This window comes from Anabas testudineus, chromosome 17 (assembly GCF_900324465.2).
Source record: "Anabas testudineus chromosome 17, fAnaTes1.2, whole genome shotgun sequence".
Classification (NCBI taxonomy): Eukaryota; Metazoa; Chordata; class Actinopteri; order Anabantiformes; family Anabantidae; genus Anabas; species Anabas testudineus.
In genome coordinates, this window is record NC_046626.1 from 6,825,922 (window position 1) to 6,850,448 (window position 24,527).

At 44.9% G+C, this 24,527-nt stretch overlaps 1 protein-coding gene across 1 annotated transcript in view; it reads right to left on the minus strand.

Moving 5' to 3' along the window:
• LOC113172339 (low-density lipoprotein receptor-related protein 8-like) overlaps nucleotides 1-24,527 on the minus strand; it is a 69,155-nt gene that overhangs the window by 31,004 nt on the left and 13,624 nt on the right. The window contains exon 3 of the mRNA XM_026375270.1: nucleotides 12,788-12,910. Coding sequence (XP_026231055.1) covers nucleotides 12,788-12,910 — 123 coding nt within the window. The remainder of the gene's footprint in view (nucleotides 1-12,787; nucleotides 12,911-24,527) is intronic.

Sequence of the window (24,527 nt, forward strand, 5' to 3'; positions counted from 1 at the left end):
TTATTTCATAACAATGGTCATTTGCATCCTTGCAGCACTGGCAGATGAGCAATAGTGCAAGCAAGGCTGTATCGCAAATCAATCTGTAGGAGAACTGTCAGAGGATAAAGAACATATGCAGTATGAGTTTCAGCAAACTGTCAGTTTTATTTTTTAATACTTCAACAGAGCCCACACTGTTATAGAAGAAAAAGATGCCATAAGATGATGCCTTGTAGCATGATGACTGAGAACAAGCTCCATAATGAACAACCATTTATAGGGTTTTAAAAGAGTCCGTGATGCTGCCACTAGCAATGTTTGATATAAGCTGCATTATGGCTAATTGGACCAGACAGGGAGAAGGTTCACTGAGCCATCTTTCTAAATAAAGCATCTGTTCATATGGAAATGTAATTGTTAGAACACTGCACTTGGACTCAATTTGAATTCCTTATTATCTAATTTAAATCCAATATGCGGCATACTTTCATTATTAAATGAGCAGCTCTATATATTCCATGACTATCACAGACTAATAAGTATTCAAATAAGATTATTTGTGGGTAATTTTTATTTTTTTTCCATTACAACAGGATAGATAGAGACAGGAAACAAGGGAAGGGAGAGGGGTATGCACCATCCAGCACATTGTATTTATTTGACAGTTTTGTCCCAAGCAACTTATAGTAACTGCATTTGTACTAAAAAGAAACAAAGGGACTAGATTGACAGCACGACCAATCATTGTGAGTCAGAAAAGTCACTCCTTATTAACCAATGTCACTTTTAAATGGCAGCTGTTTATGAAGTTTTGCAGCCCTCCATTGTTGCCTGAGTGTGTGACTGTCCCTGCAGCATAGGGAGAGGTGACAGCAGAGATGTGGGAAGATGAGGCTGCAGAGGCAGCTGGTGTCTGGGGAGAGTGAGCAGTGAGAATGGCTGATGCAGCCAGGCCCTGACCCACAGAAAGAAGAAGAAGAAGAAAAAAAAAAACTAGCTACTGCAGTGCTTCAGGGTGGCTTCTGCAGCAGGAACGCCTTAGGCTCACACAATACTGGATTACAGTATTCTACAGTGAAGTAGTAGAGTACATCTACGTACAATCATCTTACAGTCCACAAATGACAGTACCGTCAGATTACAGTGAAAGGTAAGTGAACTAAAGCTTGTGCAATTCACAATAATGCCACTCACCATGTTTATATGTTGAGCCTCTCATGGCTTTCCTCCATGACTCAAAAATTATACTGCATTTCTTCTCTTTCTGTTCTAAGTCTAAGTAAGTGTACTGTAGTGTAAATAGTGCATTTCTGAAGCAAAGTGTTTTTAGGTTTGTAAGTGTTTAACATGCACAAGTCTTTGATATAGGCTGCATCAATTCTAAATTCTTTTTGCATCCAACAGAGACAATTACGTCCTCTGATGCTTTTTTTCAGTCAAAAATTACTCACTTGTTTCTAGACGTGACTGACGAGAGGGTAAAGTGAAGAAACAAGACAAAAGAAAAACTAAAGATGCTGAGGAATAATGAGCTGAAATAAAACCAAAAGTCTGAAAAAGAAAGAAAAAAAAAATCTAAATTATTAAAAAAAATAATCCCTGGTCAGGGAGGAAATACAGGAAACGTTTCTCACAAATGTCTGAGATGAAAGAGGCAAAGAGACAAAAAGAGGAAACAATGTTCTGCCTGAGTGAATTCTAACTAAGACTGGTTCAAAGGGAACGGACCCAAAACAAGAAACAGGGAAAAAGAAAGAAATGGTGAAAAAGAGAGCAGAGAAAATAAAAACAGGGGAAAGCTTTGGAGAAGAAATCCATAAGAATTAGATGGATTTAGATAGGCACGACGAGAGCGAGCTACTCTATAAAGGCGAACGGATGATGAGACAAACTGCTGCACGACCTCTGACATTCATATCCTGAAGCGAAATCAAAGCCCTCCATACCAAGTGGAAAGACATGAAGGGAGAAAGGCAGGCGGGGCGCAGACTTGAGCAGAATCTGAATCCACTAAGCAGAGGGCAAGCTGTCCTGTCCTTTTAACTGATGACTCGCTCGTGAAGCGCGCGCTCCGTTCCTCCCAAATCGGCACGGAGAAACCAGAGTTGACCGTGACAAAGCAGTGGGTACCTCAGTGCCCCTTATGACAGCTGCTGATAAGTGAAACATCAGATTTCATAAAGACGTCGGTAATGGCTTTTTGCTTGAGTAGGAGGCAACTTAATAGAAACCAATTACTCACAGACAAACTGACTGTCTGGCTGTTGTTTACTAAGCCAGTGAAAAATGAGGATTCGTCTCCACTGTGGCGTTCTGGCAAGACATCCGTCTCGAATTCATCACCTGTTACGGGACCTGAGGCAGTTTTCATCTCGACGGTGCGGTGGTGTAATACCTTCACTTCTCATTTGATCATCACGATTGACCTTGTTATTGCTGACAGCGTTTCTCCAGAAAGACGGAGAAGCTCTTCAATCTGTGGAGCTGGAAGATTTCTTAAAACTCATATAGTGATATAATACAACAAATAATATAATAATAACAAATACAACATCCATCTATCCAACATCCCTTTGGTGTCAGCATGTTCCCATGCACACACGTGTGCATGTCCGTGTCTTAAGTTCTGATGGTGGAGGAGGAACTCTCTCCGTCAGAGCTAAACAGACACAAACTGCTCTGATAGTATGAGTCATGCTCAGATTCACTGCTTCATTAAACCGGGTTAGCATGGCCATGTCCTCCTCTATGAATTATAGATCTGGTACAGTGGAGAACACACTTGCTGCTACTAGATGGGAAAATGTTATTTCAGCAGAGTGGATTAACAAGTAATGTATTGTGGCATGCACTGCTGCGTAGAATCAAGTCATGCACCTGAGCAGCCTGAGTAAAGCCAGACTAATAAATTGTCAGTATTTTTACGCAATATGGTTCAAAATCACAACAAACACTAGGTAACGGGTACAGTATAGGACTTGGACAACATTATTGTTGGCTCAGGGGAGCAGTTTAGAAGAGTCTTTATTAGGAAACAACACTAAAGCTACAATATGAAGGTTTCTTAACATATTTCTAACAATCATCTCTAACAATCTTTACATGAAAGCAAATCCAGAGAATGAAACACACACACACACACACACACACACACACACACACACACACACACACACACACACACACACACACACACACACGCACACACGCACACACACTGCAGAATCCAGTATGTGTAATGCAAACATCTTGACAGAGAGAATCTCCCCCATTCTAAATTCTATAAAATCTAGGCTTTATTATTAACTCCCCTGGAAAAGCTCAAAGGGTTTGAAGCTCCAAAAGGTTTATAGAAGGCAGTTTCCATCAAAAAAAACCCTCTCTATTTCATAGAAATATCTATAATCCACTATAAATTACAGAACACTTTAAAGACCCACTTGAAGGCACAATGGAGTGGGCCACATTTCCACCCCAGTTCAGCTCCGAGTCCTCACGTTTCGAAAGCATCCACAATGATGATGATGCCGGTCAGCTTCTAGAAATCCATTTAAAAGCAGATAATTGAAACTGACACGCAGAAGTGCGCTGAACTCAGCAATTCTGACAGAAAGTGTCAAGTAGCTAACATTCCTGTAAAATCCTTAAAAGTGACATCGCATCAAAGCACACATAGAGACGCGACGGAGGAGCAGAGAAGCTGCTGCACAGCTGACTGCAGTGGGCCCCATGCTTACAAAACACGAAATCTATGAGGTCTGGCACTTTGCATGTTTCCCCAAAGAGTCATTCATTTTTCAGCCCTTGCAAGTAACTCACTCGGTGTGGCCTGAATTTGAATTCTTAATATGGCAGTGTAACCCTACTCCAGCGTATAATTGGTAATCCACTCAGTGAGCCAGAATGATCGTGGCACAGATGTCTGCAGCCCTGAGTCCAAAATGCCGTAGCGCAGCTTGCGTGTGTGAAAAATGTGAGCGAGTACTGTATGTTTGTGGACAAGTGAAACAGGAGCATTCAGGGCAAATTGAAAGATGAGGGAAGACAACAGAACAGCTCAGCAGCCTTTTGCATACAGTCACTTGAGAATGATACATCACCGTGTTTATTGTATATGTAATTAACTCCTGTGAAACAGTGTTGCAGTCAAATCTCGTTAAAGACCGGGTGCAGTCTGTGTGAAACTCCACCCCCCCAAACAAACCCCACTTTAGCGACGCTTAGTTGATAAATGTGAAGCTTGGCAGCTGATTTCAGAGTGAAGTGTTGCATGGGATTGGAGTGTTGACATGCTAATGCTGGTAGCGTGAACAGGCTGCATTTTCCCGTCAGAGATGGTTTTAAGCATCTTCAAACTGATCGGAAACACACGGCAGGTCAAAAGGTTTTCAGTGACAGCTGTACAGTTCTCATTCTAGCTTTATAATCTCACCAAGAGGCTGGTGCAGGCAGGTACCAGGGAAATTAGGTTAATGAGACAGATGATAAAGGAGCCATTCACTAGTCCTCCCTTGAATCTTTCTGTCTCTTTTATCTTTCGTGAGATTATGGCACAGTTGGATCCACTCAGACAGAAAGACAGATGTGATGGAGAGCATCTCATTAGTAATCCCTCAATTCAGGAGACAGCCTCTCATCTGAGCACACGCTCAGGAGCGATACGTGCTGCAGGGTGAGGATCACCTGTGTTATTTAGTATAATGTCATCTCAAAATAGTCAAGTTGATCTAATTGGTAACTTGTACAAACATAACTGTATTAAGTTCAACATACTTGACTCCTTTATGTCAGCGGCGAGTGAAACCACCCGCCACGAGGGATGTTGAACCCAATTAAAATGCCAGTACAAGACTTCGTTGGTTGAACAAGCTCTTTATTATAGATTATGAATGTATTGGTTGGAGTCTGATTGCAGGAACCGGGTAGCCAGAGTGCGTGGATCTATGGATAAAGAGAGGAGAACTGATGATGAGGCAGGGGTAGGGAGCAATGGTGGGTCAGTGGAGACGTTAGCCGGGCACAGTGTGGTGTAGCTGGGTGGATTAGGTCCTCCTCTTCGTGTGCACACAACATACAAACAATCCAGGAGAAAGCCAGAGAGAAATCCCACAGATATATAAGGTACACGTCCAGTATTCACAGTCATCCACAATCCATATACAAAAGAGGGAGATCCGGTACTCACAACAGGCGTCCTCAGACAGTACTATAGACAGGGGCAAGAGCTGGAGAGCAGGTCCAAACGAGAGCAGGGGTCCAAAACCAGAAAAGGCAAAGAGAATCAAGTCACAGTCTTTCAAAGGGGCAGGCAAAACTCAGGGTCGAAAATACGGTCCGGTCTGTAACAGATGCAAACAAGATAACTAGAAACGCTGGAAAGTCAAACACAGGGTCAGGACAATCTGGCAGCTCTCTCAGGGGAAGAGTCAGAATATAAAGGGAGCTGGCACCAGGTGAAAACAATGAACACAGCTGGAAGTGATTGGAATAATGAGAATCAAGCTGCCAGCAACAGGAAAGAAAAACAGGAAGTCAGCCACAAAACTAAAAGCAGGACAGGAAGCCCTGTAGGATCATGACAGTACCCCTCCCGGAACGGACGGCCCCCGACGTCCCCCAGGCTGGCCAGGGAGGGAACGGCGGAAGGCGGAGATCAAGGCAGGGTCAAGGATATGACGGGCCGGAACCCAGGAGCGCTCCTCCGGACCATAGCCCTCCCAGTCAACCAGATACTGCAAACCACGCCCCCGCCGCCGGGACCGCAGAATGCGCCGGACAGAGTAGACCGGACCACCGCCGACGAACCGGGCGGGCGGAGGGGGACCGGAGGCGGGCACGAACCGACTGGAGAGTGCTGGCTTCAGACGGGAGACATGGAAGGTCGGGTGAACACGCAGAGCCCGAGGGAGTTGCAGGCGGACCGCCACTGGATTCACCACCTTGGAGACAGGGAAGGGGCCAACGAAGCGAGGCGCCAATTTGCGACACTCAGTCCGGAGGGGTAGGTCCTTGGCGGAGAGCCAAACCTTCTGACCAGGTTGATACAGGGGGGCAGCAGCACGGCGTTTATTAGCCCACTTCTCGTAACTACGGACAGAGCGAAGGAGGACAAATCGGGCACGCCGCCAGGCTCGGTGACATCTCCTGACTAGAGCAGAAGCTGAAGGTACCAGGGTCTCAGGGTCCAGGCTCGGGAACACGGGGGGTAGATACCCATAGACGACTTCGAATGGAGGCCGTCCGGTAGCAGAGGAGGGAAGGGAATTGTGGGCGTATTCCGCCCAGACCAGATTCTCAGACCACAGGGAAGGATCCCGACCACAGAGCAGTCTCAGTGCCGTCTCCAGCTGTTGGTTCAACCTCTCGGTCTGGCCGTTCGTCTGAGGATGGAAGCCAGAGGAGAGGCTTACAGAGATGCCCAGGAGGCGACAAAACTCTGTCCAGAATCGCGCCACAAACTGAGGACCACGGTCCGAGACCACATCGCGGGGGAGGCCGTGTAGGCGGAACACGTGTTGGAGGAGTGCTTGAGCTGTTTCCTTGGCAGAGGGGAGCTTGGGAAGTGGGACGAAGTGAACCATCTTGGAGAAACGGTCCACGATAGTGAGAACGGTCGTCATGCCCTTGGAGGGTGGCAGGCCAGTAACAAAGTCCACAGAGATGTGTGTCCATGGGCGGAGTGGAACAGGAAGGGGGCGAAGCAAACCAGCAGGACGTCTGTTGGAGGGTTTATTCTGGGCACAGTCAGGACAGGCCGCGACGTACTCTCTGACATCTGCCCGCAGGGTAGGCCACCAAAACCTACGTTGCACGACAAAGCAGGTCCTAGCAGCCCCTGGGTGACAAAAGAGGCGAGAAGCATGACCCCACTGCAAGATCTTAGCCCTGAGGGCTTCAGGGACGAACAGCCTCCCCTCAGGACAGGATGAGGGACCTGGTGCAGACCTCAGAACATCCAATACCTCTTGTTCGATGTCCAGCCTGGCTGCCCCGAGACGAGCTGAATGAGGGAGGACAAAGGCAGGTTCTTCTGTCATGGTGCTGGGATTGTGCAGCCTGGAGAGCGCATCAGCCTTGCTGTTCTTGGTACCTGGAAGATAGGACAAGGAGAACTGAAAACGGTCAAAGAAGAGAGCCCATCTAGCTTGTCTGGGATTAAGCCTCTTAGCAGTTCGAAGGTATTCCAAGTTCTTGTGATCAGTCAGAACCTGGAAAGGCTGACTGGCCCCCTCTAGCCAATGTCTCCATTCCTCCAAAGCAAGTTTCACTGCGAGAAGCTCTCGATCTCCAATGCTGTAATTACGTTCTGCTGGTGTTAACCGTCTGGAGAAAAAGGCGCAGGGGTGTAACCTCTGGTCTGAGACAGAACGTTGTGAGAGGACCGCTCCTGCCCCAGTGTCAGAGGCATCTACCTCCAGAATAAACTGGAGCTTGGGATCTGGGAGAGTGAGGATGGGAGCGGAACAGAAGCTATCCTTGAGCGACTGAAATGCTTGCTGGGCTTCTGGACTCCAAGTGAAGCGAACTTTGGCGGAGGTGATGCGGTGGAGAGGTGCTGCTATGGTACTGAAGTTGCGTATGAACTTTCTATAGAAGTTTGCGAATCCAAGGAACCGTTGGACCTGTTTACGGTTCTCAGGGGTAGGCCACGAGGCTACTGCTTGGACCTTAGTGGGATCCATCTGGACCTGGCCCGCTGAGATGATGAACCCGAGGAAGGATACCGTAGGGACATGAAATAGGCATTTCTCTGCCTTGACAAAAAGGTTGTTCTGCAAGAGGCGAAGGAGAACTGCCCTGACATGGGACGAATGCTCGGTCTCAGAAGGGGAGAAAATCAGAATGTCGTCAAGATAAACAAAGACAAATTTATTCAGCATATCTCCCAGCACATCATTGACCAAGTTCTGAAACACGGCAGGAGCATTGGACAGCCCAAACGGCATCACCAGGTATTCATAGTGGCCAGACGGTGTGTTGAAGGCTGTCTTCCATTCATCCCCCTCTCGGATTCGCACCAAATGATAGGCGTTGCGCAGATCCAGTTTGGTAAAGATCTTGGCATCCTGTAAGGGTTCAAAGGCAGAGGACAAGAGAGGGAGAGGATAACGGTTCTTAACAGTTATCTCATTGAGACCACGAAAGTCTATGCAGGGCCGAAGGCCCCCGTCCTTCTTACCAACAAAAAAGAATCCTGCTCCGGCTGGAGAGGAAGACGGACGAATCAGGCCGGCTGCAAGAGATTCTGATATGTAGGAGGCCATGGCTTTCTGTTCCGGAGGCGAGAGTGGGTACAGCCTGCCCCTAGGAGGAGTGGTACCGGGGAGTAAGTCTATGGTGCAGTCGTATGGCCGATGAGGAGGTAAAGAGGTGGCCCTAGACTTACTAAAGACTGCTTTAAGGTCCAAATACTCAACTGGGACCCTGGACAGATCAGGAAATGACTCAGGTGGTTGGCAAGGTAAGTGTAGCTCTGGAACGGCCGACCTGAGACACTCGGAAGAGCACCGGGAGGACCAACCCACAATCTGACCCGAAGACCAATCTACCTGGGGGTTATGTGTAGTGAGCCAAGGGATACCAAGAACAACAGGGTGATGGGGAGACCGGATCACAAAGAATTCTACTGTCTCCACATGGTTGTCTATTGTGAGAGTAAGGGGTGCAGTTTGCAAAGTGACATGATGTAATAGCCGGTCATTAAGGGACTGAACCTGAAGAGGCTGAGGTAATGTGGCAGTAGGTATATTATGGTCTTGAATTAACTTCCAGTCGACGAAGTTAGCATCTGAACCAGAATCTATGAACACTGGGACCTGAAGTGAGGTGAGCTTATAAGACAGTGAGGCTTGAACCAAGGAGCGAGAAGATGAGGGAGAGGCCATGGAGTGGCTCAGCAACGACCTCCCGAATCGTGCTGAGCCCGACCTTTTAGTGGACAGGAAAGTGCCTTGTGACCAGAAGCTCCGCAGTAGAGGCAAAGGTTACCTCTGAAGCGTCTCTCTCTTTCCTCAGGAGTCAAGCGAGATCGACCCAGCTGCATGGGTTCCGGTTCCTCCCTTGAAGGGCTAGGAGACAGCTTAGGCTCAGGTGTCCGCCATGACGAGGGATGAGATGGCGTGATGGTAGGTCGGGAGGGACGAGAGGAACGGTTCCGCTCGAGTTGGCGTTCCCGGAACCGCCCGTCCAGACGGGTGACGAGATCCATGAGACTCTGGAGATCTGTGGATGGGTCGTGGGTGGTCAAGGCATCTTTAATGCGATCCGACAGACCCCGGTAGAAAGCGTCCATTAGGGCTGCCTCATTCCAACCACTGTCAGCAGCCGCGGTCTGAAAGTCTATAATGTAATCAATGGCAGATCTAGATCCTTGGGTTAATGAGAGCAGAGAATGAGAGGCCTCAACAGCAGGATTAGCAGGATCAAAAATTCTGGTCAACTCCAGCCCAAACTCCCGAAAAGAACCACAACAGTCAGCTCGGCGAGCCCACTCGGCGGTTCCCCACCGTCGAGCCCGCCCGGTGAGAAGAGACAAAACATATGCTACTTTGGCACGTTCAGTAGGGAAGGCAGAAGGTTGCAATTCAAAGACCAGCTCACACTGCGTCAAGAAGGGCCGACATTCTCCTATCTGTCCTCCATAACGTTCAGGTGGCGGTATCTTTGGTTCCCAGTCAGGTCGGTAAGTGGGCCCGGTAGATGCAGAGGTGGAGGGACTTTGCTCTGGGGAGTTAGACATGTTGGCTACCTGTTTAAACAGACGAAAGACAAGAGTGTACAGTGAGCCGACACTGAATTCATGGGAGACCAGAGCTTGTTCTATGCGTTTCTGCCAAGACACAGAAACTGAACTGGCTGGGTTCATTTTGGCCAGATTGTTCTGTCAGCGGCGAGTGAAACCACCCGCCACGAGGGATGTTGAACCCAATTAAAATGCCAGTACAAGACTTCGTTGGTTGAACAAGCTCTTTATTATAGATTATGAATGTATTGGTTGGAGTCTGATTGCAGGAACCGGGTAGCCAGAGTGCGTGGATCTATGGATAAAGAGAGGAGAACTGATGATGAGGCAGGGGTAGGGAGCAATGGTGGGTCAGTGGAGACGTTAGCCGGGCACAGTGTGGTGTAGCTGGGTGGATTAGGTCCTCCTCTTCGTGTGCACACAACATACAAACAATCCAGGAGAAAGCCAGAGAGAAATCCCACAGATATATAAGGTACACGTCCAGTATTCACAGTCATCCACAATCCATATACAAAAGAGGGAGATCCGGTACTCACAACAGGCGTCCTCAGACAGTACTATAGACAGGGGCAAGAGCTGGAGAGCAGGTCCAAACGAGAGCAGGGGTCCAAAACCAGAAAAGGCAAAGAGAATCAAGTCACAGTCTTTCAAAGGGGCAGGCAAAACTCAGGGTCGAAAATACGGTCCGGTCTGTAACAGATGCAAACAAGATAACTAGAAACGCTGGAAAGTCAAACACAGGGTCAGGACAATCTGGCAGCTCTCTCAGGGGAAGAGTCAGAATATAAAGGGAGCTGGCACCAGGTGAAAACAATGAACACAGCTGGAAGTGATTGGAATAATGAGAATCAAGCTGCCAGCAACAGGAAAGAAAAACAGGAAGTCAGCCACAAAACTAAAAGCAGGACAGGAAGCCCTGTAGGATCATGACACTTTAAGTGTTACCTGATTTTTTTAGTGTAGTTATTATAGACTTATAGGAGAATAGAGGAAGAGGAGATAAATGTTTCGGTTTACCCTACAGTACACCAAAAAAAAAAAAAAAGGATCAATCAACGAATGCAACTGAATAAAACTAAACCACCATATTTCAGACGAACTGTATCAAAGTTTTATTGCAGAGAGAAGTAAAACCAAGATTTGTCAGCGTTGGTGTTCAGCAAATGTTTAAATTACAACATGTCAATACATAAGGGATTTCCATATAAATGGCTTTCTTCTCATCCCAGATCAGTATCTCTTCTTTTTGCAGCCAAGAGATGAATCCTTCATGCATTTATCTTTAATTGGATTTTCATCATGAACTTGTTATCCATTTAGGTTTCCCTCCTTGCACTCAACTTCGTGAGGGTGACATTAGAAGCTTAGTCACATTAATCTTCGTACCACCCCACACATCCAATATAAAAATAAAATAAAATAATACAACTATCCTCTTAAAGATTCATTCAGCCTTTCATTGATTCCTTTCTCACTTGGCTGTGCACATTTTAAATCCCTCCCACAATAACTCAAAAAATAAAGACGTTGAAAGCACAATAGCGATGGTAGAACCAAAGATATACTCGTAATCACTAACCGACCCTATTAGATCCAAACACACTGACATCAACACAGCATTACTAAAGTCAATCCTGTAAACATCCTCTATCAATATTTTCTCCTATAAATTAGAAATGGTTAGTTTAAGCACAATTAGTCCAGCCATACTGCCATGCAACCCACTGCCAGACTGTTGGAGACATCCCCCTTCTCTCATGGTGGAGTCTCCCACATATTAAAACTCTTGAAATTCAACACAATATCCCAGAAATCGGATTTTTCTCATTGTAAGGGGGCCCATCACTTGCATTTGTGTGCATGCATTAGTGGTCTATATTCTGTTCTGGTGTGCTGCTGTCGGGCAACTTACAGAGTGAGTTGTGACGTGTTAAGGAACAGTACAGGCTGTAAGCAACCCACGTTTTGAGAGGCTGAGCCCCCGTCCAAAATAATGGCAAACAAAAATAAAACGGAGGTATGAACCAAACTGTGGCTCAAAAATCCAGGTCTGAACTGAACCTGGAAAGACTGGAAAATCATTCAAAATCATTCCTGTGTTATTGTAAATCTGTAACAGTGATGCTAATTCGTCTGATGATGATCAGTTGGGAAACACCTGTTCACAGAAAAGATTTCACAAGCTGTGGCTCCTCTCTGCTTTTCTCTACGACATCACTGTTTATCAGCGCAGCGATTTCGGCTCTGTCTCGTATCACTAACCCCAGGAGAGTAGTGAGCTGCCAGGGGACAAAGAGAAATTAGCATTTAAGAAAGAAGGAAAACAATTAATAACTGGTTAAAGCCTCCCACTCTAGAGTTTTTCTCGTTGGTGGAGACATCAACTCTCCAAACCCCCATCGGAGCCGGCGTGTGGGCGCACTAGACTGGCACCGGTTTCAAGTGAGCCAGCCAGAGATCCTCTTCTGCAACAGTTTGGCATAGAGGTAACCGAGGCCTTTCTTGCTTTTGCTATTGGACAGCATTGAATATAGAAGTGTGTGGGCAAGTGGAGGCAGGGGAGACGGCTGAACTGCCGCCGGAGCCAAGATAACAAGGGAAAATAGCAACCTGAATACAGGTTCTAGGAGAGTCAAATTAAATCCTGTCTACAACGTCTGAGATGAGGTCTTGACAGTGTATCCAGCTGCAACACGCAGCAAGCCAACATAATTAGCCTGTCGCAGCTTCTTTACTTGTGTAAAGAATCTCAATGCTCCATTTATAAAATAAAAAATATATATAGAAAATAGAAAACAACACAATTTCTGAAAAAAAAAAGGAAAATTGTGGGTTCACTCTGGTTATTGTAGTTTTGGACTGTGATTGCTATGACCAGTGCAATCGTACTTACCAAGTTAACAGTTGAGACCAAAAAAAAAGTTAAGAAGGGTGATCAAACAGGTTTTAGCCAAATGTATTTTCGAACTGTGTGGTATTTTATCCTGGACTAAAGCAAAGACCCAAGTTTACATAAAACCACAGCATCATATCAAGGTGTCCATGAATGGTTTTACTTACTGCAGGTCTCCTCCGCCTCATCCGAGCCGTCAGGACACTCTGGTTCACCATCGCAGCGCCACCGTCCTGGGACACACTGGCCATTTAAACAGGCGAACTCTGCGGGGGCGCAGGTTTTCCTGGCTGCTCAGAAACACAGAAGCGCAAACAGAGAAAAAACAGAGTGAGAACACCACGGTAAAAACGGGATAAGAGCCTGGTCAGTCTGTAGTGGGGCTTAATCTCTGTAGGAAAACTGGTCACATGATCTGTAGCAGCAATCAGCCGTCTCATCATCCCTCACATTATTCCTATGCAGCCCCTTCCGGTGCTCTCCTTCTCATCATATTCCCCACTAATGAGCTCTACTTTCCTTATTTTCATGACTCTTATACACTGTGCTGTCTACTCCCATCCTCCTCTGTCTGCTCGTCTTCTAAAAACAGTCTAATTCCTCTTTCAGCTTCTCCATCAGCAGCGCAGGTTAAACCATTTCACCCCCCACACCTGTTTACCACAGAAAACTACAGGCCAGCAGGACTACGGTCTGATAAACATGTCAGGCATGCTGCAGATGGGAAATCAAAACCTTTTCAGGAAAAGGCTTGTTAAGCAATAGCAAGGAAACTGAGTGAGAGTTTTAATGCAACAGCAGAGATAATCACGCTCTCCAACAGCTTCATGTAACATACATACTCCACACACTCAAAATCACACCCTCCACCTGCAGCAACGAGCTCGGACACACAGAGCCAAAAGCAAACCATTCAATTTCCACAGCCTGTATGTCCAAGAGGACCTGCAGTGTGGTCTAATAAATCAGTGGCTAAAAGGCCCTCAGCTCAGCTCTCCACTGCTGTTACACACCCACAACTGTTCCTAAGCTGGCCCCCATCTTGGTGCTGATGCTTTAAATTAGATGTAGCATTTAGAGTTGTGCAGGGAGGTTAAGCTCAGCTGAGGCGCTGGAAGGGAAGAGAGCATGCAGCCGGTATCCAAGAGGCTACTATTGAAAGTGTCTGAAACGCTCTGAGTGCTACAGTAACTCCATCTCAAACTTGTTCTTGATCTTCGTTTCAAAGCAATAAAGATCTGTGGAGTTCTTAGCTGGCGAAGATACATGTATAATTTTTACAGACGTCCTATTTATTATAGATGAACGCTTGGTTTCGAGTGGTTACAATGAAATCAGCAGGTCTTCAACTGAAAAAGATGCTGAAGTAGTGCTGCAGCTACCGATTAGTTTACTAAATCAGTAATCTGTCAGTTATTTCTTCTGTTCTTCCGTCTACCATTTTCTACTTCAGTAACAAAGTGGTTAGTTGAGAGGAGTTGCAAAGCTGTTGATTACTTGACCAAAATCAGAAGCAATTCCATTAGCCGATCTAAAGTGTAGTGCAGGTGTTCAAACGTCTTTGTGCATAGGTTATAGATGTTATATAATGTCCCCTTCAGCCCTCTTTATGACTTTTTGTGCTGTTTTTTTGCTGAGCCTTTCTATCTTCAGCCTGTACTTCTTCCTGACACAGCTCTCGTTTGGTGCTAGTAAAATATCAGCACTTGTACCTTGAATATGGCAGTTTGAGGTTTATTGGCAGAAACAATTACTATTCACAGCAACACGTCTGACTGGAGCACTCTCTGGCTTATTCTTGCTGTTCCTGATGGTAAAGTCCTCTGTACAATTCAGAAAATGACATTTTCATGTTTTTTTTATTATCTTCTTCTTGTTTGTGTGGTTTTGTTTTTGTTTCTTTAATTTTTTTAAACCTCCCTAGCTGTCATATCCAGTTTTTCCTGACTGGAACTGGGTCTGTATGTCATCAGGAGATGTTTCCAACTTTTGTCTATTTAGAATTTATTCAACTAGTTATTCTAAATGTGACTTGACTTAAACTTAAACTATTATAATTTTCACATTTCCTCTTTAAGAAAAGCAGCCACAGCTTTAGGAAATATATTTGCAAGATTAGGTTCACTAGTGGCTCTGCTGCTAAACATCCTGGCCATGTTCCACTAGGTCATGCTCATCAGAGCCTTTGGCAGCCTTACAGTAGATTGCTTGGTGCAGTTCGCAGCGTCTTGTTTGTTGGCACTAGTAGAACAGAGCTTCCTAGCTCAACTGAACAAGCTGAGAATAACATCATGTGATAAATTGCATCATTATGTATATAAGTTATGACATCTTTAAGATAAGACTTGTTAATGCAGTTATTTTACAGTATCTGATTATATGATTGCAAAAAACGTTTGTCTGACTAAAACTCTATTAAACCTTTAATAGGCACTTGGTCAAGATAGGGAAAGATTAAAGTGTGGCTTAATAGAGGAACAGTCATTTCACACATGTTCATCCATCCTTTAACAAAAACATACACATAACACACACATCTTATTCTAAGCTAAGTGCTTCCTCGCCTAAATTTAACCACAAACAGGACGCCGAAGTCAAACACAGGTCTTCAGTGTGACAGTTGAGTGCTTTGCATGCCCACCACAGTCCCCATCCACCTCTTTGAAATTCACTTCCCATAAATAATTGTAGCTTTTCTTCATTTAAAAAAAATATGTTGCACTGGAACAAAATCCATCCAGTGTTTTACATTCCCTAGAAAAATTGAATCACATTTGGGGTTTAGATACTGCACATCTCTAAGATAAGATAAGATAAGATAAGATAAGATAAGATAAGATAAGATAAAATAACCCTTTAGAAACAAAGAAAAAGAACTACAGAAATGTACATATTTACAGTGCTTTGGGATTGAGATTTTAAGTATTTGAATATTGCACCTTGATGGAATCTAGTTGGCAGCCCAGGACAGGCTGAGGTAACAACGCAAGTGTCCACAATTTCAATGATGGAGCCCTAAATGCTCCCCTGCAGCCTCACATACTGTGGTGTATCTGTGAGGTAGTCGATTGTCCATGCAGCCAGATGTTGGTCCACTCCTAACTTCTCCAGTTTTCCCCTCACTAGTGACGGCTGGATGGTGCTGAAAGCACAACATGACTCTCACAGTGCTTTCAGGGGACTCCAGGTGAGATAAGGCTCGATGCAGCAGGTAGATGAGGGCGTCATCCACCCTGATACCAGGCTGATATGCAAACTGCAGCAGGTCCCTGAGCTCACCCGGGCGCATAAGATAGCCAAGTACAATCCTTTTCATGGCATTCATTAGCTGAGAGGTTAACGCAACAGGTCTGTAGTGGTTCCTGAAGCTGACATTGCTCCTCCTGGTCTTGTATTTCAGATCCCACTGCACTTTCCTCAGCTTCATCCTTGTTGATACAGCGTGTGAGACTCTCAATGTCCTCCCCATGTGGACTGCAGAGGATGTCCCAGTCCATGTTGTTAAAACAATCCCTCATCTGCTCACTTGCCTCCTCAGGGTTACACGACCTGTTGTTTAGAAACACTTGTCCAGCCCCCCCCCCCCACCCCCCTTCCTCTTATCTCGCCGGTCCGCACGAACCAGTGTAAACCCGTCTAAGGAGACCACTGAGTCCAGCGTGTTCCAGTTCAGCCAGGTCATCCCTGTGCTCCCGCTGCAGCCTCATTAGTGCAGTTAGCTCGTCCATCTTATTTAGGAGAGAGCGGACGTTTCCATAATTAATATATGGTAAACATGGCTTGTACTTCCGTTTTCTCTTCCGGCACTGCCTCACCTTTTACTCCATATCTCTGCGGGTATGTGAACATGGAAGTCCGACACGGCTGAGAGTTACCAGCTGATCCCGAGAGCACACAGTAGAGCCACAGCTTAAATGGTCCCCCAAGACAGACTCGAACAGTTCACAAAAAAATAAAAAACACAGTGGAAACGTGACCAAGTTGGTCCCCCCAGCTGCACAACTCCCAAGGGGTTTGGAAAAAAAGCTTAAATTCTAAAAATTGTTTAATGGCCCCAGTCTCAATCATCCCTTGTGTCAGAGTAGGAAAGTCAAACCAATAACAGCTCATCTTGGTAACATAACTCATGTATTAACAGTTAATGTGTTGTCAGTACTTAACCACACTCAGCAACTATTGTTTCAGCTCACTTCAGAAATTTTAATTAACATTTGTTTCGTGCTTTTCTCGCAAAGCGTAATGAACTGACTCCATTATTCTACTAACACAAACACTCTCTCTCCTCCCTTTTGTTCCTTCGATCACACAGGGTCTCTCACAGGCCTCTGGTGTGCCGCCACAACAAATAAACACATTTTTCATTTGTTATTTTTCTTCCATCGCACGAATCCTGTAGGTTTATGCCGAGTACAGCTTAAGTGCTACTTGTGTCCTCATTAGAGGGGCTGGTATGTGGGTCTTTGTTGGAGGTGAAGACAGATGATTACAGGGCAAACGAGGATTGTGACATCCTTTTAAGCAACACCTCCCTCAAGTGTATGAACTCATTAGTGGCGTGCTAAGCCAAACTGTGTTTTCTTTCCTTCAACACACACACACACACACACACTCACGCGAGTATATGTGCATTCGCACAGTGCACGCATATTTTTAAAACCTATTTTTCACGCTCGTAAGTAGGTGTGGCGGCGTAAGAGAATTACACACTGAGAGGCCCTGAGGCAAAACACCAGGTTTAAAGACACAGGAAAATAATTAGATTCATACGATTTCGCCTCCGAATCCTCGAAGAAGCAGCACTTTAAAGTTCATATTTGAGAACAGAGTGGAATATTTTGACTTTCAAGCAATGCTCTCTCACTCCTAAACATCCCAATCCATGCATCGGTGCTAATATTGTGTTAATTAATGTGACTCCCATGAGATGACCAATAAGAAGGACGAGGGAACTGAATTGGGAACTCGGTTCCTGCAGCGAGCGCTTGTTCAAACTGTGCTTAATACTTTATGTGATCGCGAGACAAAGGCCTCGAAAATCTCACGTTGATCTCGTACGCGCCCTCTGAAGGTCAGATGTGTCAACGCTGTGCGGCTTTTCTGAGCTTCTTATCTGACTGAGCTCACTACTCATTTCAGTCAAAGTCTACAGGGGCCGTGGTTCACTTGGCAATAATTACCCAGGCCAGCTCCTGCCATCTGCTTGGAATAACTTTCTGTTTCAATTAGGAGATGTTTTAAAATGTAAGGATCGTAGGCGTGAGGGTGGACTAAGAGAAAGTGACGGGAGAATGAGAAGAAGGCAAGTCGTTAGAGAGGAAGCTGATAAATATCAGAACTGAGTAATAGCAGCAGAGATGGAGAGTGACATACACAGTAATAATGCTTCATGGAATCCTAATGGAAAGTGTGCTAGTGACTCAAAACAGGCAATATTACTGTACTGTAGGCGGAAGGGATAGCACTTACTGAATGCCCTGCGCGCATGTAAACTCACTCACATACACACGCTCCCACAGATGCACGCAGCATCTTATGTGGTACACGTTCAAACAAAAACATCGCTCCGGTACACCTGAGACAATTTTAAGAAACAACAAGAACAACATCAGTTCAGAGTTACGTGAGTCGCCGATCATCAGCATTACAAATGGGATGTGACACAGACGGAATGAGGAGTTCACTGCACACGGGAGTTCAGCCAACCATGTGATGTCTCCAGGAGGAGGTACAGTGGGAGGGCTCTGACAACCCCACCTGGAGCCTTCTCCTCTGGGGAGGATGTTAACATGTCACAGCTTTTTACTTTCATCTTTCTTGAAATGCCATTTATGTGCGGCATGAATCTGCAGCTGATGTTGAAGAAGCCAGTTTCACTCACTCATATGCTTTTCTACCGAAGCTTCAAGCATGTCAGAGTATAACAACAGGAAGTGAGGAGCCTTGACGTGCTGCTGGGTAACTAAACTCAACAATGAATTAAATGAATTAAAAGTATGAATGTGTTGAATTGTTAGACTTCTTTAGTGTCAAACAAGGTCGTGGACATGGGTATAAAATACTGATAACAAGCTTCACAAACCCACACTAGTCAAACTTTAGTGTGAGTATGTAAGTGTGGGTGTGGGGTCCACCTGACCTGCACATCTTGATGCAACCCGTCAAGAACTGAACTCTCAGTCACTTATTGATGTCCAAGAGCAGAGCTGCAGACAGCCTTCAGTCATCTGATGTTTACACACACACACACACACACACGCTGACTTATTTTCCACAATTTTATTTTATATGTAGGATATAAATGACAGCTCTTGCAGTTTGGAGGCCACGAGCAGCTTTAAAGGTAATGCAGTGATAAGCACATTTTCCTGGGCATCACAAGACAAATGGCCTCGTTAGCTTAGAGCGAAGTAAAGGAGCGTTGTTAAAGCAGGAAACGTAATGTATCCAGTTGGCTTAAAGCAGCACACAAATGACTAAAGCTTTTAAAACAAATGGGATGTGATGGGAGCATTCTTAATAAAACACGCCATCAACAAGGCTTGAGAAAAGCGGTTCTTGAAATTATGCTCGCGAATGACTGTAGAATTGAAATAGGATTATTAGAGCGTTGATGCACAGGCAGAGGTTTTATATTTCTAATGTGACTACGTTGCTCTATACGAACCTAAGAGGCCCATGTAACTGGATGTAAAAGTGTCCTTAGAGTAAGCAAACAATTTATCTTGTTGATTCGTTTATCTGTCTTTTTTGTCAATAGAAAAAAGCCACTGTGTGCCGTCTCCTGTCAGTCACTGAGCCACTGGAACTAACGGAAAAGCACGTGGGCCTGAGCTCTAAATCAGCACTGGTTGATAGACTATTGATCCAGATACACAGAGCCTCAGAGCAGTGGCATCTGCAGATTAAATCTCTCTCTTTCACTCTCTCTCTCTGTTTTTTAGCCTTCTGGACAAATTGAGCAAATCAAATGTTAAAGACAGAGGCACAGTAAAGGTGTTCTTACTGACGTCAGTTTGTCCTATAAACTCTGTGCACCGAAAACTACTTAATTGTGCTTAAAAAAGCTGTAATGAAGCCAAAAACGACAACATAGATTTTAGGTTACGTCTTGGAGAGAACGAGAAGCAGAAGACAACATGATCAAGGTAGAACCCAAACTTAGAAAACTTCACAAAAAGTTTGCGTTTCTGACAGAAGAGAGAATAGATAATATATAATGAGGATATTTGCACAGAAACTACACATCTTCTTCTTCTGGTAGGTTGACAGTATTGGCTGCTACTAGGCAACAGCACGTCTCAGTTGTTGGTTTAGATAAAGTAAAATACAGAGGCAACAAACAATTCAAGTGATTTCTCCCGAAAATATACAGAATATGTGTGCACGCAACACAGACAGAGATGTTTGGTTTTACCCAGTGTGTGCGCTTTGTGTCGTTGGGCCCCGTCTCTGCCATTAAAATTCTTCCCACCATTTACTCTTTCCACTGTCATATTTAGCATTTTTCCCATGTGGGGGAATGAAATGACTTTATGTTTGTGAATGCACTTGCATCGAAAATGCCCTGAGGGAGAAAATAAGTATTTTGAATGGAAATGTAGTGAAAAGTGGCGCAGACTTTGCCGCCTGTGATCAAATCAGCGAAAAATGTTAGGGCTTGTTAATGGATTATAACAAAACGTTCATCTCTGCGACACAATCCCTTCAGGATGCCAGAGGTAAGAGAGGCTACTTGGTGCACTTGCTGCACAGCATTTCTTCTGACCTTGTGTACTGATCAAAGACACATACTAGGCTAATTATAGCCCTCGGCCTGTTATAAGACATATTTTCTGTCCCCCTGTCAGGTCACATTGGCACCGCCTGACCAAGGAGGAGACTGGGCAGCCTCAGCGAGCAGAACTCCTTGGTCCCTTTGAGGCTGCCTGAGAGTGATTTATACCGAAGGTGGTTTGGCTAAGCTTGTCTAAACCCCGAGAGATTCACCTTGATGCCTGAAGTATGACAGAGTAATATCAAACAAAGGTACAGGTGGTTGTACACAGAGTCTGCGAGAAAGGGAACAGAGCACCAGTGAGCCTCATCAACATTCAGAACAAGTCTCGGTTTATCAGTCTGCTTTCAGGCTTCGGTGCAGCGTTTTTATTCACGCTTCATGTAACGTTCCACTGCTTTCCTCCGCATGATCGTATGGAGCATGCATGGGGTGGATACAAACACAGACACAGACACAGGCACATACTCATACAAAAGAAGGGCACACCACTGAGCAGTGAAATCAAACTTACAAATATTGCTGAGATAACACATAAAAGAAAAGCTTCCCACTGCTCTGAATCTAAACACAACACACACACACACACACACATCCATGCTCGTCCCTGCATGATGTCTCCTCCATGTGTCTGACCTTCTGCTACACTCCCCTATTTTTCTGTGTTTGCTGGTTTAGAGATGCATAATATGGTTCATGTACAGCCATATGTCAACCTTTTAATCCTGCAGCCTCCATCTTCACTTTACTGTTGCACAAAGTACACAGGCAAAAAACAGTATACACTGTTTAAATTAAGTGTCGTCAAGTGTGGAAAAAGGAGGCTATAGGACAGGCAGAAATCTCGGCATTGTGGACAAGTTGCAAATTTTTCCATTCACCGATTTCCAGGTCTCAGGTGTACTGAATGTGCGCAAGCTTCGGCACACACAGACTTCAGCTGAGAAGACAAGAGTAGATTCAGAGTGATAGTGTGACATTAAAATGACAAACAAGAAAATGTGCTTCCTCTACATGCTGCAGGACTTTTGGTAAAAGGTTTTGAGGTGTTTGGGAAGTAAATTATCAACTGTGGAAATAAAATGTAAAGACCAGACATGACATGACATGTGATTACAGTCTGTATCAGTGACTCATGATAGGCTGTCAGATCAGAGGAGTGTAGTCATATACTATAATGAATTAGCTAACAATACACAATACAGCATTTATCTTAGTTATATTGTACCCTGGTTGGCTGCAGACATTATGAGAAAATATAACATGCATCACAACGCTGTAACCTGCATATTGTGAACTGTCATCAGTAAAGATCAATGTGTTGAGCATAGAAATAGCTCCCATGTCTAGTTCTACAACGTGTATGACTACATAGAGGTGAGAACAGACAGAGGAAGGCAATTTAGATAATATACAGCAGCTTTCCATGTTTCATGTCCTTCACAGCTTCTATATGACATTTCTAAAGCGGCATGCGTGATGCAACCTAGCTGTAATGTCCTCCAATCCTATGTAATCACCGCTTCTGCTGTAAAGTCTAACCTAGATTCAGCCAGGAACTGTACATCTCATTATGGAGTTAATACCACTGTTGCTGAAGAGGTTGTGCTGTTATATTTGGAGGTGCGGGTTCTGCTCTCTGGGGTGTTCCCTGTATGAATTCCAACAGCTCGCTAATGATTCAGTGAGGAGCACAATCAAACCCCACGGGAGTCAGAGCAGAGCCCAGCAGACACATCTCACTGAGACGTGGAAGCTGCAAGGGAAACACCTCTAGAAGCATACAACAGGAACCGTGCAGGGGGAAGGTGTGATAGTGGAAGGAGTAAACAGCACGGGCAGCCTGGAGCGGAGCAGCAGGCACGTTCTGCAGGGACACAGTGCTTTGTTTCATGCTCTGAAAGTGACTTGGGTTCGTAGCTGAGCTGTCCCACCTCACAAAGGGCGATGTTTCTGTGATTAGAACAGTTGCGCCTTGAATGTCTGTGATGAACTTCCTAGCCATTACTCAGAATTTCACCGGGAAACCTGTGCTAGGAGTGAAATAAAGCAAAGGCAATCTAATTATGGCACAGAGTGGCGAAAGCAGGGAAGGCTTCAACAGCAGGTGTTTGCAGGAGTCAGCCTCTACTGCTGTTTCTAGATTTATTGCAAACGGTCACATAGTGTACACTTCTCCACATATGGAGTCAGTGTATGCTCCCTCTAATCTGACTTTTATCAGAAAAGTGCAGGGAACTTCCCAACAAAACTAATCCCACCAGACAGATGGACGGGCCTCTTGTGGTAAGATAATATGTTGAAAGCTCATTTTCATAAAGGGCTGATACTCTGACAAGGGCTTTGCAAAAGGAATTAAAATCCTAACTGAAGCTAACTTTGCATATAATAAGAAATGATTAAATAAAGCATGCATCTGTAGCCGCAAACCATCAACTGAGGTGCCATCCAAATGAACAGAGACAAGCTGGTTGGTACAGTCTGTCACCTGCCCTATAGTTTTTGGTAATAAAGTCTCCCTGGTTTAGAAAATACAGAGACACACACAGTTTGAGGACGGGTCCCTCTGTCAAACAGCTGACACCTTCACCGCTGCTCTTCCCTCCAGAGCCTCTCCAGCACGCTTCAGTGGAAATGACTCCAAATCAACACAGCAGCCAGATGCGCCTTCCTCCTGGCCTGAAACACCACCGTCTGCAGTCTGGAGTTCAAACCAAGATCCTGCTGAATGTAACTTACATATTCTGCAGAGTCTGCACAGTCCTGCTTCGTATTGTGCTGCGTGTTATTGAGTCCTGAGGTCTTGTATTTCTCACTGCAGTCCCAGCAGTCTACCCAGACCTTTTTTTCCCCAGAGGTATATTGATCAGACTGTTTTTAACCTTTAATGATTCAGGGATTCAAGTTTGGCTGCACACACAGAGTCTTTCTCAGCAGTGATCTGCTTCATGTTCTCAGCACCTGAAACCTGCAGCTCCTCAGCAAGTCTTTTACTGCTACTGCCGAATGGCTCCAGTGGTACAGCTGAGGGTTCAGAAACCTTAAGATACTGTAGATGCTAAACCCTATTTGAGAATATTAAAGGAAAGCATTTCCCACCTCTCCAACATCCAGTCAAAGGGTGATTGTTAGTAATATGAGTTTATAGTAAAGCACTAATTCACTCATATGAGCATTCAGTTTAAATGTGATTGCAACACATCTTGATTTCAGGACATGCAGGAATCTGTGTGCATACACCCCAGCCCCCATTTAGGACTGCAGATTTGCATTTTAACACACACTGATCTCACTGTTGCAGTAAATGACAGTGCCACTGTGGAGTTTGGGGGTTTTGTCCAACGACATTTAGCCAGGAGAAACAAGGAATTGAACCATTAACCCCTAGGATTAATAGACGACTGCTCTGCTGCTCTGCCACCGTCAATGGTTATTTTTAGGCAGTCAAAGCACGTGGATAAGGTAAAAAATTATAGTTTGGCTTAATAGAGACAAACCTAATGGTGACTTCAGGCAAAGTGTGTTTAATGTGTTAACTAATATATATTTTTAGTATTTCCCTAACCCTAAACTAAAATATCTCTGTTGCCTGAAACCATCTACTGTCCACATAGTGATTATGTTTCCTACAAAACATTGCAGTTTGGTATAGAAACATTTTTTTTACGAGAAGCAAAGAAGGACAACATCACTATGACAAAGGTCGGGGGGTCAGGGGATTCTTCAGCTTGTGTACAACGTATCATAGCAATCCACCCCCACCCGAAATGACCAACAAGCGACTGCCCAACGCCACACCGCCACATCAATAATCTTTTTCTTGTCAAGGAGTGACAAGGAGAGTGTGGAAATATTTATTACCCCAGTGTATCCCCAGTGACAGGTGTAGCTCAATTATTTACACAGCATTTCCACACTAACAATTACACATAAGTTGTATTCTGCTGCTGGATCCCTGATCAGGACAACCACTCACTAATCTGCCACTGGCTTTGGTGAGAGCACATGTACAGTATGTTCAGATTAAGGTGGGGTTATTCAATGGTGTAGTACTGGGAAGACCAAGGTGGACGCAGTCAAGATTGTAATATGTCATATTTGTAATTTACTTGTCATATTTGGGTCATGACATT